This window comes from Melospiza melodia, chromosome 1 (genome assembly GCF_035770615.1).
Source record: "Melospiza melodia melodia isolate bMelMel2 chromosome 1, bMelMel2.pri, whole genome shotgun sequence".
Lineage (NCBI taxonomy): Eukaryota > Metazoa > Chordata > Aves > Passeriformes > Passerellidae > Melospiza > Melospiza melodia.
Window position 1 is genome coordinate 36,220,785 of NC_086194.1, and position 16,678 is coordinate 36,237,462.

At 42.9% G+C, this 16,678-nt stretch overlaps 1 protein-coding gene across 1 annotated transcript in view; it reads right to left on the reverse strand.

The window, feature by feature from the left end:
* RFTN1 (raftlin, lipid raft linker 1) overlaps positions 1 to 14,178 on the reverse strand; it is a 94,219-nt gene extending 80,041 nt beyond the window's left edge. Inside the window, exons 1-2 of the mRNA XM_063154101.1 lie at positions 14,053 to 14,178; positions 3,790 to 3,945 (exon numbers count right to left, since the gene is read on the reverse strand). Coding sequence (XP_063010171.1) covers positions 3,790 to 3,934 — 145 coding nt within the window. The 5' untranslated portion in view covers positions 3,935 to 3,945; positions 14,053 to 14,178. The remainder of the gene's footprint in view (positions 1 to 3,789; positions 3,946 to 14,052) is intronic.
* Between the last annotated feature and the right edge of the window lie 2,500 nt (positions 14,179 to 16,678).

The window sequence follows — 16,678 nt, forward strand, 5'->3', positions numbered from 1 at the left end:
CAGCACTCAAGTAAGTGATCAAACATTGTTTTCCACTGGACATACATCTGCATCAGTGCCAAGCAAGGCAAAAGTTCAGAAAATAATAAAAAAATTTAATAAAAGAGCATATTTTCTTACATTCTTTTAGCTGTGCATGTCAGAAGATAAACAGTAACCAAAGATAGCCAGCAAGCAAAGTTAAGTTTCTAGCTAACGTTCCAGAAAAATGATTGTCAGGACAGTTTTATCCCTGTTTTCAAGAGAGTGATGCTAAGGGAATGAGCATTGCCAGAAGGTCAAGGGAGGTGATGCTGCCTCTGCTCAGCTCTGGAGAGGCCACATCTGCAGTGCTGCATCCAGTTCTGGGCTCCTCAGTACAGACAGACATGGAGTGTCTGGAGCAGGTCCAGCACACAGCTACAAAGTTGGTCAAGGGTCTGGGGAATCTTTCTTACAACAAAAGGCTGAGCGAGCTGGGCCTGTTCAGCCTCAAGAAGAGGCAACTGAGAGGGGAGCTCATTAATGTGTATAAAATATCTGAAGGGTGGGTGTGAAGAGGATGGAGCCAGGCTCTTCTTTGTGATGCCAACAACTAGGACAAGAGGCAATGGACAGAAGCTGTCACACAGGAAGTTCCACCTGAATATGAGGAAGAACTTTTTTACTGTGCACGTGACCACACACTGCAATGGATTGCTCACAGAGGTTGTGGAGTCTCCCTCAGTGCAGATTTTCAAAAACCATCTGGACTCAATCGTGTGCCATGTGCTCTGGGATGACCCTGCATGATCAGGGAGGTTGGACCAGATGAGCCATTGCTGTCCCTTCCAAGCTCACTCAGTGATTCTCTGAGTTCATAAGAGTGTGAGCTGATTTAAAGAAGGTTCTATTTCTCTTCCGGACAATATGCTCCCTTCATTTCAACCAACTCCAGCATTCTTCAGACCCTTCCACAAGACACCGATACAACAGAGGATAACCAAACAAAATAACCACATACCCTGCCAGATACACGAGTTAAATCAATTCACAGAGCTGATGGGAGGCAAGAGAGAGGAGAGCAGGATTTCCCCACATACAGCTGCAAAAACTTACCAAAAAAACCCAAAAAAACCAGTCAGCCAAAGAGAACTTTAAACATAAGCCACATTCTGGAACTGATCTCTCATTATCTGGGTATCAAAACTGCAAATACATGCAGTTCTAAACTGCAAATATGACCAGTATCCACCTTTATGTCTCAAGTCAACAAGAGACTGCTGCTTTTGGAACACAGGAAGAAATGCTAAGAACTTGGAAAACTTCTGGCAGTAACCTGTGAATTAGCTCCCACCTGCAACATGCAGATCATCACCTCCTTCTCACCATTAAGATTAAAGACTTGTGAGAGATATAGTTATCAGAGCAGTCATTGCAATAGAAAAGCTCCAGAGAAAAATGAGTACCTGTCTGCACTACCAGGCTCACTAGCTTTGTAAACAAGGCCTAGCACAAGAATACAATAAAATACTCTGTAACCACTCATAATTTAACATGGCTTATTCTAAAAACCCAGTGAAGGAGAAAACCTGTGGAAAAAATGATGTCATGATATACACACACACTGGAAGGGCTAAAGTAGATTCACAGAAGACAGACTTCACAATCCAAATGTTTTTTTTACACCTCTAGGAGCATTTCATTCTTAGAAGTCTCCAAATCCACACAGATAGAGGTGAAACACTCACTGTTAACTCTGTTTATCTGCAGAGGTTATTTCTCAGCAAAAACATAAATGAACCAGTCATGATGCAAAAAGGCTGGAATGTCGTAACACCACGTAGTGCAACACGAGCCTTCACACAGCCAATGACTAGAACAGGGAGGGAACTGCCAATCCTGAGAGCACACAGTCATAAGTGGTAACTAAGGAAAAAGAGCAGGAACAACACTCTATCCCCCACATCTGCCTATCTGCTGACATCTTCAGAGACTGGAGTGATGGGGATACAACATGTCAAAGCAGAACTCAGCAGAGCTGAAGAGCTTATGCTATTTGGCAAGCCCAAGAATCTGATAGAAGTGCTTCTACTAACAGTCTCCTTAAAGCCATGCCTCCTAAAATGTATTGTAACAATCTATGATGAGTAAGAAAAACATATACAAGTATGCTTTACAATGAACCTATGTATTTAATCAGACTTAGAAAGCCTGGGTTTAACTTTTTCTCTTTTTACCAGACATCCTCTGTGCCTGAAGCAAGACACACTGCTACCACAAGTACTGATTCTTCCTCCACAGTGTCAAAGATGAGACTTCATGAGAGAACAGGATAATGCACGTGCTAAAGCTTGAGAGGCACTCAGACAGAACACTGATGAACATTCCAGAAAAGCCCAGAGAAGTGTGTCCTCAATATTAATTCATTTTTGCTAATGACACAACTTGCAATACATCTCAGTAAAAGCTGTCAAACTATCAAAGGACATAAACAGTTCACTTTGAAATAAAAACACATAAATTTCGAAACAACTGCAATACATAAACATGAAAAAAATTCCTCTCCCATTTGCTTGGTGCTCTCAATAACAGCAGTGCATCCCAATTAGTGTATCAAAAAACATAAGAGAACACAAATACAGAAGACAGGCACTCAAAGTCTGCAAAGACAAAACTTCTCGACTCTCACAACTGCCTGCAAGAGCACAGTCCTGTCCAATCACCTGCGCTAAACCTCCACCTTCTTCAAACCCAAGTTTGCTTGCAGCAGTTTTAAGTCCCAGCCAATTCCCACTGCTCTGGGCTGACACGCTGAGCTGCACGAGGTGTCTCATCAAGTGACAGCCAGCAGCTCTGTCTCACACCAGAGACTTGCGGCTGCAGCTTCTCCTTTGACCTGACTTGCAAAACAAGAGAAGTTGCAGCACACTGCAGGGCACAGAGGCTCTACCTGGCGTCCTGCCAGCCAGCTCTAGCAGATTTTGGTACTGTGGTGTTTTATATATAGCAAGAAGCAGGTCCCAGCCTTCTGCTCAAGCTTCAGATTCCCAAATGGTGTGAGGAGTAATTGCTTGTAGAACAGCTAATTCTGAAGTGAAAGGGGGCACAGGCAATGGTGTGAGCAACACTGTCAGAGATGCCTGACGTCAATCAGCAAGGAAAAAACCAGAGTATCTGTGGATTGCCACAAGAATTAAAACCAGACTACTTCAACTGAAGAAAAAAACAAAGGTAAAAAACGCATGAGATTGAATCTTCACCCCTTTGATGATATTTTAGGTCTTCAGTGTCTCCCACTATCCTGTTTCCACCTACATGGGTGCACCTGTAAGTATCTATAACCAAACCAGAGTTATTTATGGCAAGCTATCAAAACTGAAGACACTAACTACAGCCTCTCAAAATACCTCTCACAGAGCCCAGAGGGCACAAGGGGAGCAAGGAAAATTAGCAATAAAGTATATAACCTTGCAGACCTGAACTGCTTACCATATGAAAATTGGATAAAATGCAAATAAAAGAAATAAAATGTCCACATCAGAGTAAAAACACAAACAAACAAAAAAAATCAAAGAAAACAAACCAAATAATGGGGGAAGGGTAAAAGAACCTAAAATCTGAAAACCAGTAACTAGCTATAAGGCTAAAAATTCACACAGAATTCTCACTAAGATCTCTGCATGGAAGCATTATGACTGAAGAAAAGGCATTTACGTAAAGAAATTGAAGACACTGTAAGAACTTAACTATTTAAAAAACATTATGGACCAATTAACATACCTACTTTAATAGAGAAAAAAAATCTAAAGAAAAATATTATGTACTTACTATCATTTAGTGTTGTGAAGTCCAAGAATCGATATTCATAGCAAACATCTATTTTGGTTTCTACCTGGGGCCTCTTCAAAGTTGAATAGATATTACCAGGTCGTTTTTCATCATGCTTCTCTAATTTGTTCAATCCACAACCCATTTCAGCAGTTCCTGATACAAAGAGGTAGGGAAAAGGGAAAATGCATAAGCATGATTAACTTTGAGGTTTTTCCTTCTGGTTTCATGTCCCACACTAGTATTTTTAATTTTTATATGCAAGCTGCCTACAAACTACATAAAATCATGTAATCAAATAAACGCTCAGACTGAAGAATATACTACTCATATCTACCCTCAGGCATACTATTATTTTATTGGAAAATTGACAGTTTAATGTATGTATTTTGCAACTTTCAAATGTATTCAATGGTACATTCTGGAAGACACACATTCCATTATAAAAAGAAGCTGAAAATGCAAAATAACTTGCTAATATTAAGGCTGTCAACCTAGTAACAACTTCTATACATGCAGTTACTAAGAGAGCATCTAGTATTAACTTTTACACAGATCCCTGTAATATTCAAATTACTATCTAGCCTTGTAATTTAATGTAAAAAGCGAGTTCTCTCTGCAGAGAACTACCTGCATTTACAGAATAACCTCACTTCCTCCCACCTCATTTTTTTAGGAGATAATGGCACTTTACAAGCCTATCTTCAAAACAGAAGAGGCACCTGGCCACAGAACTGCATTAGATAAATCTAGTTCTCTTTAATAAGCTGCCAGCCCACAACATTTTAAAGGATTATTCCTGACAACCATTCCGGCTACACATTAAATGTTTCTCAATATCCTGCACATTATAGCTCATCTGGGTATGAAAGAATGGAAGAATTGCTTGCTGAAAACATTCAGGTGATCCAAACCCTCAAATTCCTCTCAACAACACTGGTGGGGCTCAGACAAATTATTTCAACCAGCATCAAGTACAAAAATCAAAAGTGTGAAGACACGTCAGGTAGGCACCTGAGGTTTTTCATCACAACCCACCTAACATCCTGCCACCGCCTACACAGATAAAGTCATGCTCTGAGAACAGGGAGGGAAATGCAGAATAAACCCCCAGTAACAGAGAGTGGCTCCCCCAGATGCTCAAAGGCACGGGATCCGTGGAGTGTGAACACACTGCATGGAGCACCAGGAAGGTCAGTGCCACAGCCCCTGCCAGCTGTGACACACAGCAGTGAGCACCTGAGAAAGCTCAGGCACAGATCAGAGCTGCCTTTACCCTGACATTCAGAAACCTAAAGCAGAGAATGAAAACCTTGCTCAGGTTCGCCGTCTCCACAGAGCTGCTCGTCAGCTTATGTCACAGCTCCATCCCCCAGGAGTTTACAAAGTTAGGCAAATATACAGCCCCAAGGTATTTGGAAACCACTTGCAGAAAATTACCTACACTTTTATTTATACTGTGGTTTAACTTTTATAAATTTTGTTCCTTCCTCATACTTCCTTGCAAAATCATTCTTATTAATAGTTCCCAAATCTCTTGCTGTATTTTGCTATGATAAATGCATTCTGCCTTTTCTGCCATTTCCTAGACAGGATCTGTGGTCCCTTCATCACCCCACTCACTCTCATTTGCATCACTTCTCATTTCTCTACATGAACACAGGTGGCCATATGCTCAAAATGAGATCTTAACAAGGCTGATGAAAATAACATTCATGCTTCCCTGTCTCTAGTGCAAATAATACACCTACTGCACCTAAAATCATCATTCACAGCTGAATCATCACATTCACAGTTTACTGTCAACTTCCTAGCAGACAAAGAATCTGTTTCTCCTTATTTTTATCCAACATAACTAACTGAGAAGTTTCCAGCTCATCTCTCGTAACTTTTTTCTATTCCTTTGTGCTTCTAGTGCTCAGTAACAGCCTCACCCCATTCTCCAGCACCCCTGGAAGACAGAGCTGAAAGTTTTTCAGGGCTCAGCAATACCACCCACCTTCTTATCATGTGCGAAGTCCATAAATGCACACCTACACCTTCCTGCAAAGTCTCTAATAAATATATCAAAATAGGACTGAACAACACATCAAACTTGAAAAAAGTAACACAGTAAATATTTGATCACACAGAACCAGGAAGCAGAAAAAACATTTGCTACAAAGACCTCTAGCATTGAGAAAACAGGCTGATGTGATGAATTTTGTATTCCTGAAGTCTCAATATTTGGTGGATTCATCCAGCAGAAAACAACTTTCCCCGATTATTTTGAAGGAAAGGTAAAAACTACTTTAACAATTGCTATCAATGAAATCGAGGTTTGCAGACTCATTTTTTTTTAATTTGGAATTTAAAGTTAAAAATCCTCATGATCTTTTTATGCTCCCAAAGTGATACTTTCCACCTTTTTTTTTTGTAATGACAACTATTACCATTAAAAGATTATTCATTCATTTACACAGCAGTTTCTTCTTTTGCCTGTGCAGTTTATTTGCCTCAGTCTAAAATGTTATTTATTTTAATACATAAACATGTGTTGCATATTAATGAGCCTAACAAGACACCAGGTATTTTTCCATGAGCTATAATGGAACACATCTAGCAGCATACTTGTGCTAAGGATGAATTAAAATAGCAATAAGTGTTAGCAAGTGTACTAAATTTCTTGTTTCAGCGATTGCCCAGTAATTCTTACACATCATAAGTACACAGGGTTTTGTAAGGAAAAAAATTCCATTTCAGAGGTCATTCCGCTGCAGTGCCTGCAACCTTTAGTTGTACAAATAACAAACAGTCTGAAATCCACAGGACTCTTAGACAGTGATGGCTGCAGAAGGAGGCCTTGGGGACTCTGCATTTCACATCACACAGTGTTTTGCATTCTTTCCCAAACTGGGGTGAAAGTACTAAAAAATAAAAGCCTGCACTTCCAGCAGCAGCCACAGACACTCTCCTGTGCCTCTCCAGCAAACATTTTCTCAGCCCTTTGGAGAAAAACTCCTCCACCCTCACTACCCATGTGAGCAATGACCCCTGCAAACAGAGACAGCCACAAGTCATTCAGCATGAGCTACCTGCCCACCTGGGAATGGACTGAAAACACACTTTTTTTTGTTACTAATTCCCTGAGTCACTGCTTCCTAGAAGACTGATTTTCACCTTTGTGCTGTTTAGCTAAAACATCAAACAGTATCCTTGAGGATAAAGGCTTCCTCACATTTCGCTAAGTATAGGCAGTTGTGTTACTTAAAGCAGGCATATGGAAAAGGATGATGAAAAAGGATGCTTTCACCTGAAAAAAATGAGGGATCAGAGGACAAAAATTAGGTTTCACAACATCAAAATCTTTTCCACAGTAATTAGAATACAAGTGCTACACCAGTAGAAAACAAATCTTCAAAAATTAAGTTCCTATTTTAATAGAGGACTCTAAGTATGAAAATAATTCCACAGAGGTAGGAATTCTTAAAAGTTTTCTCAAATATACTGATGATGTGTGCATGACAAGTCAACACTCAATCACCAGATTCTGCTCAAAGTTATCCCACAAATGTCCTTCTGGGACAGCTTGCTTTATAACCTTTCAATGGCTTTTAACATCAGTTTTTAACAGTTATTACCTTCTTCCTTTCATTCACAGCAAAGTTAGTGCTGTTTAGTCTTCCCACCATCATCTGAAAGTATCTCCTTGCTTTTCACTTACAAATCTACTTGTCAACAGGACATTATTCACCTTCTTCATTTTCTACATTGCAGTTATCAAAGAGTGCTGTAAGAAATGTTCATCACTGCTGCATGCATTCCAAGTAATCTAAACTCACTCCCATGCACATTATCAGGTGTATTAGTTTGCTATAAGACACACTTAAGGTAACTGTACTACATACACTTATCCTTTCTATACCTGCATGTGAATTCCACTTTTATTCATATTAAACCAAAACATTATCACTAATATTCACTTTTTAGCAAATTGAAAAACAATCCTTCAAAGACACTGCCAAATTTTCAAATTCTTTTTGCTCTGCAGTAGGTTCTAAGATAAACATTTTCTTTTTCATTAATGCAGAAATTAATTATCAACTCAGAAGTTCTATACTTAGAAAAAAAAACCCTGGAAAAGTAACATTTAATGAAGAACATTAACCCCTAAAATTATGATTTAGCTATGGGCTTTTACAATTACATATGCCAGAAAAACTAATTCTGTCCACAAACTCACTTAGATTGCAAATTAATCTTACATGTGCTCTATGATCTTGTTGATCTCAAACTGTTCATGTGTTCAGCCACATGATGATAAAACCAGAACTGAAACCCAAATCTCACAACAGATTGGGCTTTTTTAGTCTGCATCTTCACTTTAACTCTTCAAAGCATCAAGAATAGAAGGTATGCTGAGTTGCAGAACAACAGCAAAGCCTGTAGTCAATTCATTCCTTAGTTTCTCTTGTGAAGGCCAGCAAAGGCCCTCACTGGTTAGGCAAGGAGCAGCTTGCTTCTGCAAGCAATGCAAAATCTAACCCAGGATTTGAACATCCCAAACAAACTCCCAACTCACAAGCTGCAGAACAAACCTCTTGCTGCCACCTCCTCCTCCCCAGTAGGGTCCTGCATTATGTATTTAGGAGCAGAGGAGCTCTGGGGAGCATCTGGAGGTGCAGGTGCTGTACCTGTACCTGGTGAAACCCATCCCAGCATGTCAAATGACCTGACCCTGAATGCTCCTCAGTATAAGTTTTATTGAAACCAGTACCATCCTTTGCCATGGAAAAAAACCAAATTAAAAAAAAAATACAACAAATTGTAGTCAGCAAGAGAAAAAAAAAAAAGCCAGCAGTATTTCCACTTTTAATCACCTCTGTGATCCATGACAAGGAATGTATCTTGAATGTATCATAGGAATTCTTACAGCTCTTTTAGAGATGTGTCAGGTTCTCAACTGATGATTTCTGAACCTCACCTTTGCTAAAATACCCTCTTGCAGCCTGAATTTGCTTTCTTGGGTAGCTAGTGTGTGTTCAAAATAGATGAAATACAACAACTTCAGAATTAGAAAAGAGAAAGGATAAAATAATACCATGTAGCTAACAACTTATTTTCTTGTTAACAGTGATTCAGAGCCCAGGATTCCCTTTCAGAAGAAAAAGAGCACAAAGAAAAGAAGGGAAAACAAAAAAACCCTTGCCTTCTCTCTGATTTTCACTTGGGGGGTATACTGGGGAATAAATGAGGCTAATCTTCTGATTTATTGATCCATCCTTTCATGAAAATCCTTAACAATTTATCTCCAAGGAATAATAATGAAAATTGCACTGAAATGTAACAGAACCACATGGCTAATGGAAGCTTGAATAGATTACCAGAATAAGTAATTTAAGGGATGCTTATCAACTAAGTACATATTGGCTAAATAGTTTATTTCAACTAATCAATGCATAATGTCAATGACTACTAAGAGGGATGATTTGAAAATAATTCCAAAACAATCATTTTAAATACTTATAATCTTAGAGTCAACTGCTAAGTATACAGCATTAGACTGAACATTCTAGCAAACGTGTAAGTGAAATACACTACCAGCTGAAATAGGAACAAGGTAATTTTAGTACTTACAATGGCATCCCAGGAAAACACGCTGTATGGAAAATTAATGCTTGTCAGCTTGTTTTTAAGCAAAATTAGTGAGAGCAAGCTTGCTTGCGTTAACATATTTAAAGCATTTATGGGCCAGGACTAGTGAATGTATTTTGAAAGCTTTATCATGAATTAATTTATTTTTTAAAATACATATCCTAGGTTACTGCTAATGTTCTTTGCACAAAATATAGAATATAGTATTCTTACTGATGAATGCAGCAGCTGGAAAACAAGATAACTGCAATGTATTAACAGTTATTCTCTCTTGATTTTGGTTAAGACCTTTCATCTTCATTCTTCCTTCCATGGGTAATACTTAGGTACCTCACAGGGATGCTGGAAGGCATTTACAAATAATTGCAGGACTTCACATTTGTTGTGCAGTAATGAGACATGCTTATTTTCTTAAACCCTCACTCCTGCAATCCTGACCTTTCCATTTTCAAAATAATAAGCACTTCATGCTCAGTTCACTTGCTGGCATGTGGTCACTTCATTCTTGCATCCTTCTCAGTCTAGGAAACACCAGAGTGTTCAGTCCCCCACTCAGCTCCAAACAAACCCTGAGAGTGCTTGCAAATTGCAGTCGAGTCCCTTTCCTAGCATAGTTAAAGCAATGAAGCAGAGGAAGAATAACAAGGCAAAAAACCAGCATAACCAAAGCAGAGAATTAAAAACAGCAGACCTGGCAAACTGGGTGTACAGGTAAACAAAGAAAGCAGATTAGGATGCCAGGATGATCCTTTGTCAGTCCCCAGAAAAGAGCCATGCTTCTGACTTCTCATTTTTCCCACCCTGCACAGGTTTTTGTGAGATTACACCACCTAAGAAGGAAATTCCTTACTCACAGATACCCACTCAGTCGTTTATTTTTTCAATAGTATTACCATGCAGGAAGATATGTAAGCATATATTCAATAAATAATGCAATAATTTTTATTTGTATGGAGGGATCTGTGCTTAAGTAACTAATGTTTACCAAACAATTTCAAACATTCTGAAAAACTTCTGAAAAAGATACAAGGAACAATTACCATAAATCAGTCCCATCTATTGTCAGATGTTACAGCTGACCAATTTTTTTTTCACCACGTATCTATGAATTTGACCAGTGCTGTCAGGATTTTAGACTTGAGGCTGATAACTAAATCTCAGCTTCTAAGAAGGTTGGTGAAAGAATAATCCCAGATTTATCCTTTATGATTGATTTGATTTAAATTAAACTGCAGAGCAACCCAAGTAAATCTGCAGTTAAGGTTTTCAATTTCAAAAAGCAAATCTCAAAAACTAAGGAATTCATTAGTAAGATGAACAGGAATGAGCAACTGGAGGATGTACAGGGGAGGTCTGGAACATGTTTAAACTACAATATGAGTATCTGCAGAACTAGGAACCCAAGGAGTGACAAGAGAATTCATAAGAAGGTTTCCAGACACAGTGAGATGAACTACCTAACAAAGAAGGAAATGTAGAATAAGCAGAGAGCTTAAGAGACAGGAACAAAGTTCAGCAGAGGAACAGTCTCGGATCAAGAAACACCAGCATAAAATGAAACATGCCAGAAGCCAAGGCAAGCTGTGGAAGCCAAAGATACCACAACTCAACAGAAGCAGAACACAAATCAGGACTAATCTGGATTCATACCAAGACCTCTGGAAGACCTGTCATGATGAATTGCAGCCCCAATTGCTAGAATTAAAAACCGAACTATTTCATCAGATTTGGTACTGTCTCCCAGGGAGACAAGAAAATGTACTGACTACACAGAAAAAACAGAGAAAAACAGAATTTGGCCAATTAAGACAATTGCTGGTCTAGTTTCCAGAGTTTCTAAGCTTCAGGAAGAAAGCAAAGTAATACATGGATAACTATGATACGGATTCAGTAAAGTTAGAACAGACTACCCTGACAGGTCTTGTAAACACAAGTTACAAAGAAAGCCCAGCACTAGCATGCAGCATGTCAAATAACACGCCAGCATGATAACATGATTTCAACAAACTCTTATTAGGTGCTATTGTTCTCATTGCAGAGTTCACATCACGGCTGAGGCTCGACTCTGCTGCCCCACATGACACGCTTACCGTGCCCTGTGCTGGCCCTGGGCCTGCGAGTCACCAGGCCACCTCTGTGTGCTCCCTGCCACCAGCCACACTGAAACCCCTCGAGGGAAACAGAGCTGGGCTGCGTGGGTGTGTGTGTACGTGAGCAGCTGGGGGGGAGGAAGAGGAGCAAGCAGGATCGGAGAGAAGAGGTGCAGGAATAAGGCAAGCGTTGTGCTAGCAGCGGGGGCAATGTGAGGAACAGCAGGCTGGTGGGAGACCCCTGCTTCCCACACCACCCTGTAACATTCATCCAAGATATTTAACACTTGCTGGTACCACAACACCATCTTCCAGTAAAGCAAAAGATTCAGATAATACCACATCTTTCTACAAAATACTTTTAGGCAGCGCATTTCTGGTCAAGATAACAAAGTGTTAATGTCAATGAACAATGCACAGGTAAATTTATGCCAAAATACCATGTGCAAATGTTCAAGCAAGTTGCCTCCATGCGACAGGAGGAGACTACCGGATGCTAAGAAAGAGTACTGCTATCAAGAACATAAAGAGAAATCAGATTTTAAAAAGTGACAAAAGTATCCACAGGAATTAGATATGAATCCAACTTTCTTTCAAAGTTAACCCCACAGCGAACAGGCATAAGAAACAGATGCATATTACAATGTATGCACAGCTGCTTGACGACAGTGAGTAAAACCACAGTAAAACACAAAACTACAGACTTGACAGTCCTGTGTTTACTGCCTTTTGCTAGTTTGCCTATGAGTACAACCCCAGCCACCTGATGAAGGCAAAAAGTAAAGTAGATCACTAGTGCAAGGTGTGAAGCTCTGGGATCTCACATGAAGATAGGGATGGAATAGTAGTTATGTGAATATTTTTTACTTACTTCAAATAGAGACTTCATCAACTTTGATTTTAATTGTTCACAAGTCTGTGACCCCAGATTTTCCACCACAGAGGCTGAGGCCAGTTCATTATACCCAATATGGTATTTGTGTTTCCCAGTACCACAGCTCAGAACTCCCTTAGGGTATTTAATCACAGCTGTATATACTCATTTCATGCTTCATTCTCAGACCGGGGAATGCCAACATTCAAGAGGTGGAAAGCCCCTTGTCTAATGTAACTTACTTGAGGTTAAGCTAGATTCCTAAAATAACCCTTCATTCTGAGACTTTACTTTTACCCTAGAAAAAACAGAAATTAAATACACATATGTGACCACTAGCATTGTGAAAAAAAGGGTTACTGCCACTAACTTGTTATTCAATACCAGGACCTGAAATAGATTGGATTTATTAAAAATAAAATATAAAAGCAGATGTATAAAAAGATCTCCCCTTGTAAGCTAGAGGCCAGCTACATCTTGATAAGGTTATTCTCCTACAAAATAAATAAATAAATAAATTTTTTTAAAGGGAGCTAAAATTGAAGCAGTATACAATCAGACCACAGCTTCCAAACTTTGGCTGAAAACACTCTTTCAGGTATAGTTATATTTTTATTATTTTAAATACAGCATCCTCTTTAGCACAACAGCCACCCCTACCAGGACTCCAGCCCCGCTCCCTGTCCTGGCACTCAGCAGCCCCTGGCTCAGCTCGCTCTCCGCTCCGAGCCGGGAGCGCTCCGGAGGGAAGCACGCTCAGGCGTAATGGAGAACAAATGTCTCCCATTAATTATTTTACTAAGCCGAAAGTATCAAAGAAGAACTGTAAAGTCCATTCAACTAAATTCCCCTTTTCTAGAAATACACAGGCTGTAAGAAGAGGCTGTTTTAACAAGAATTTAGACAAACCAGAGAGAAGAGAGATATATTTCACACTCAGACATAAAAACGCTGAACCACTGCCTCTTTACATTTTAAGAAAACCGTGCTGAAACAACATCAAGAACTTGAAAAGGCAATAAAATTGGAAAACAGCGACTGTAAAATCCCAGACCCCAGCCAGCCACACGATGGCACGGCACCGCCGCCTCCAGGTGCCCGGCATGTGAGGAGCGGCGCCGGGCTGGGCGGGCAGGCGGGCGCTCACCCGGCTCCCCTCAGAGCTCCCTCCTCTCCCGGCTCTGCCTCACCGCGCCGGGGGCTGGACGCAAATAACCATCCCGCAGGCTGCAAGGGATTGCCGGCGATGCCGTCCCCGGTTTGCCCCGGCCGCAGGCAGCCCGGCGGAGCCCGGCAGTCTCCGCACCCATGGGCTGACAGGACGGCGCCGCCCGCCAGCCCTGCCGCCCTCCCGGCGGGCTCCCCTCCGGCCCCTGGGCAGGACCGCAGCGAGCGGACCCTCAGGAGCAGCTGCACAGCCCGGAACCCGGCCGGGGAGCGGGCGGCAGGCAGTGCCCCCCCTCGCCGGGCTCCAGCAGCCCCTCCGAGCCCGGGCACGCCGGCCAGCCCGCGCCCCGCTCCGAACTTCGGGAGCCAGAGGACCACGACGAGTCGCAGCCCCGGAACGGCTTTCCCCGCTCCGGCGCGCAGACCCTGCCCAGCAGCAACCCCCTCCCGCCCCCTCACCAAGTTTGCCCGCCGAGCCGGTGGGGTGCGCGGCAGTACCTGGGGCAGGCAGCGGGCGAATCGCAGCCCGGTGGTGCTGAAGGATGCCCGGCGGGCGGAGACGGCCCGCCCCGCTGACAGCGTTTCCTCCTCCTACTCCGGCTGTCGCCCGTGCCCGCCCGCCGCGCTCCGGGGCCGCTCCCCCCTCGCCTCCGAGACGGGGAGGTGCCGGGGCAGCGCCGCGCCGCCACACGGCCCCGCCGGCCGGCACAAAGTTTGCGCGGCGCAGCCCGGGGCGGCGGCTCCGCTCCCGCTCGGCCCGGCCGGGGGCCGCGGCCACTTCCTCTTCCTCCGAGCGGCGGCGAGAGCCCCGTGCCCAGCCCGAGGCTCGCAGGGACCGGGCAGCCGCGCTTCCCGCCCGCTCCGGCGGCACAGCCCGAAGGCGGATTGCTCCGCGGGAAGTCCCTCACGCACTGCCCCCCTCAGCCCCGGCCCAGCTCCCCTGTACTCCCCCGTCATCGCTCATGATACAAACTGGGAGCAGTGGCTGATACGTCGGAGCATTGTGCGGCCTTTCAGAGGGACGTCGATAGGTTGGGGAGTTGGGCAGAGAAGAACCATCTCAAATTCAACAGTGGCAAATGCAGGGTCGTGCACCTGGGGAGGAATAAACCCACGCACCAGTAGGGGCTAGGAGCCAACCTAGGGAAAGCAGCCCCAGCAGAGGAGGACGTGGGGGTCCTGGGGAACAACAAGCTGTCGATGAGCCAGCAGTGTGTCTGTGGAGCCAAGAGGGCCAAGGGAATCCTGGGATGCATCAGGACAAGCATGGCCAGAAGGTCATGGGAGGTGATGCTGCCTCTGCTCAGCCCTAGGGAGGCCACATGTGCAGTGCTGCATCCAGTTCTGGGCTCCTCAGTACAAGACAGAAATGGAGCTTCTGGAGGTCCAGCAGACAGATTTCCTTTCGGGAAGGGAAACAAAATCTTGTGATTTCAATGGGGATCAATTTGGCAAGCTTTGGTCCGTGTCCCTGTACTTCATGGCATCCCATGCCTTTTGATGGCATTTACCCTTTTTTTCAGTATCTATGCTTTTTCAGTATTCTCCTGCTTTTGCAACATGTGTGAGGTTAGTTTTGACATGTTTTGGTCCTTTGCCCTTCACCTCATGTAATCCCAGTCCATTTTCTTGTAGTCAGTAAATATCCCAATTTTCTGGGTGTTTTGGGTTTTTTCAATTGCATTTCATTTGATCATATCTCCTTTACAGAGTGTTTGTAAGTCCTTCTTTTCTGTTTCACAGGATTTCAATGGGGATCAATTGGGCAAGCTTTGGTCCATGTCCCTGCAGTTCATGGCATCCCATGCCTTTTGATGGCTTTCACTTTGGCAAAGATTTCTTTTTTTTCCAGTATCCATGCCATGTCACTCATATCTTCCCCTCAAAGTCTGTCTTCATCCTTGATTTTTTCCCTCCTTTTGTAACATCTATGAGGTTAGTTTTGGCATGTTTTGGTCCTTTGCACTGCACCTCATGTAATCCTGGTGCATTTTCTTGTAGTCACTAAATGTCCCAATTTTCTGGTTCTTTGGGGATTTTTTCAATTGCATTTCCTTTGATCGTATCTCCATTACAGAGTGTTTGTAAGTCTTTCTTTTCTGTTTCACAAGATTTCCTTTTCAAAAGTTGGTCAAGGGTCTGGGGAATCTTTCTTACAACAAAAGGCTGAGGAGCTGGGCCTGTTCAGCCTCAAGAAGAGGCAACTGAGAGGGGAGCTCATTAATGTGTATAAAATATCTGAAGGGTGGGTGTGAAGAGAATGGAGCCAGGCTCTTCTTTGTGATGCCAACAACTAGGACAAGAGGCAATGGACAGAAGCTGTCACACAGGAAGTTCCACCTGAATATGAGGAAGAACTTTTTTACTGTGCACGTGACCACACACTGCAATGGATTGCTCACAGAGGTTGTGGAGTCTCCCTCAGTGCAGATTTTCAAAAACCATCTGGACTCAATCGTGTGCCATGTGCTCTGGGATGACCCTGCATGATCAGGGAGGTTGGACCAGATGAGCCATTGCTGTCCCTTCCAAGCAGCTCCAGGTCAACTGAGTTCAGCTCCCTCAGCCTCTCCTTGTAGGACATACTCCATCCCTGGCCTTGTTGGCTGGCCACTGAGTTTGTCCCAGCTCGTCAACAACTTTTTGGCACTGGATTCTGAGAGGGGAATGACATACCTGGACACAGTATGTGATCTACAAGAGCCCTAGTGAGTGCCAAATAGCTGTGGATTGTCACTTTTTCCAAGCTACTGGCATGCTGTTATCTTTGTTGGCTGTAGTCATGCTGCCTACTAGCTTGCCTGCAGCCTTTGCAAGAGAGCTGCTACCCAGACAGGCAGTCCCAAGCCTGAATCTCTGCAAGGTACCCTCCCTTCCCAGAGGCTGAATGTTTGTCCTTGTTAAATTTCAAAAGTTCATGCTGGCTTGTTCTTGAGCCTGCCCAGTTCCTTTTGGATAGCAGCCCAGCCCTGAAGCTGCTTGATCACACCTCAGTATGCAGCCATGTGCAAACATGGCAACAGTGGATCCTGTCATCTCCTCTAGGTCCTTGAAAGACATGTTAAAATACAAGAGGCTCCCACTTGCTTCTGTCCTGCAGGCAAAGTGCAACCCATTTAACTGC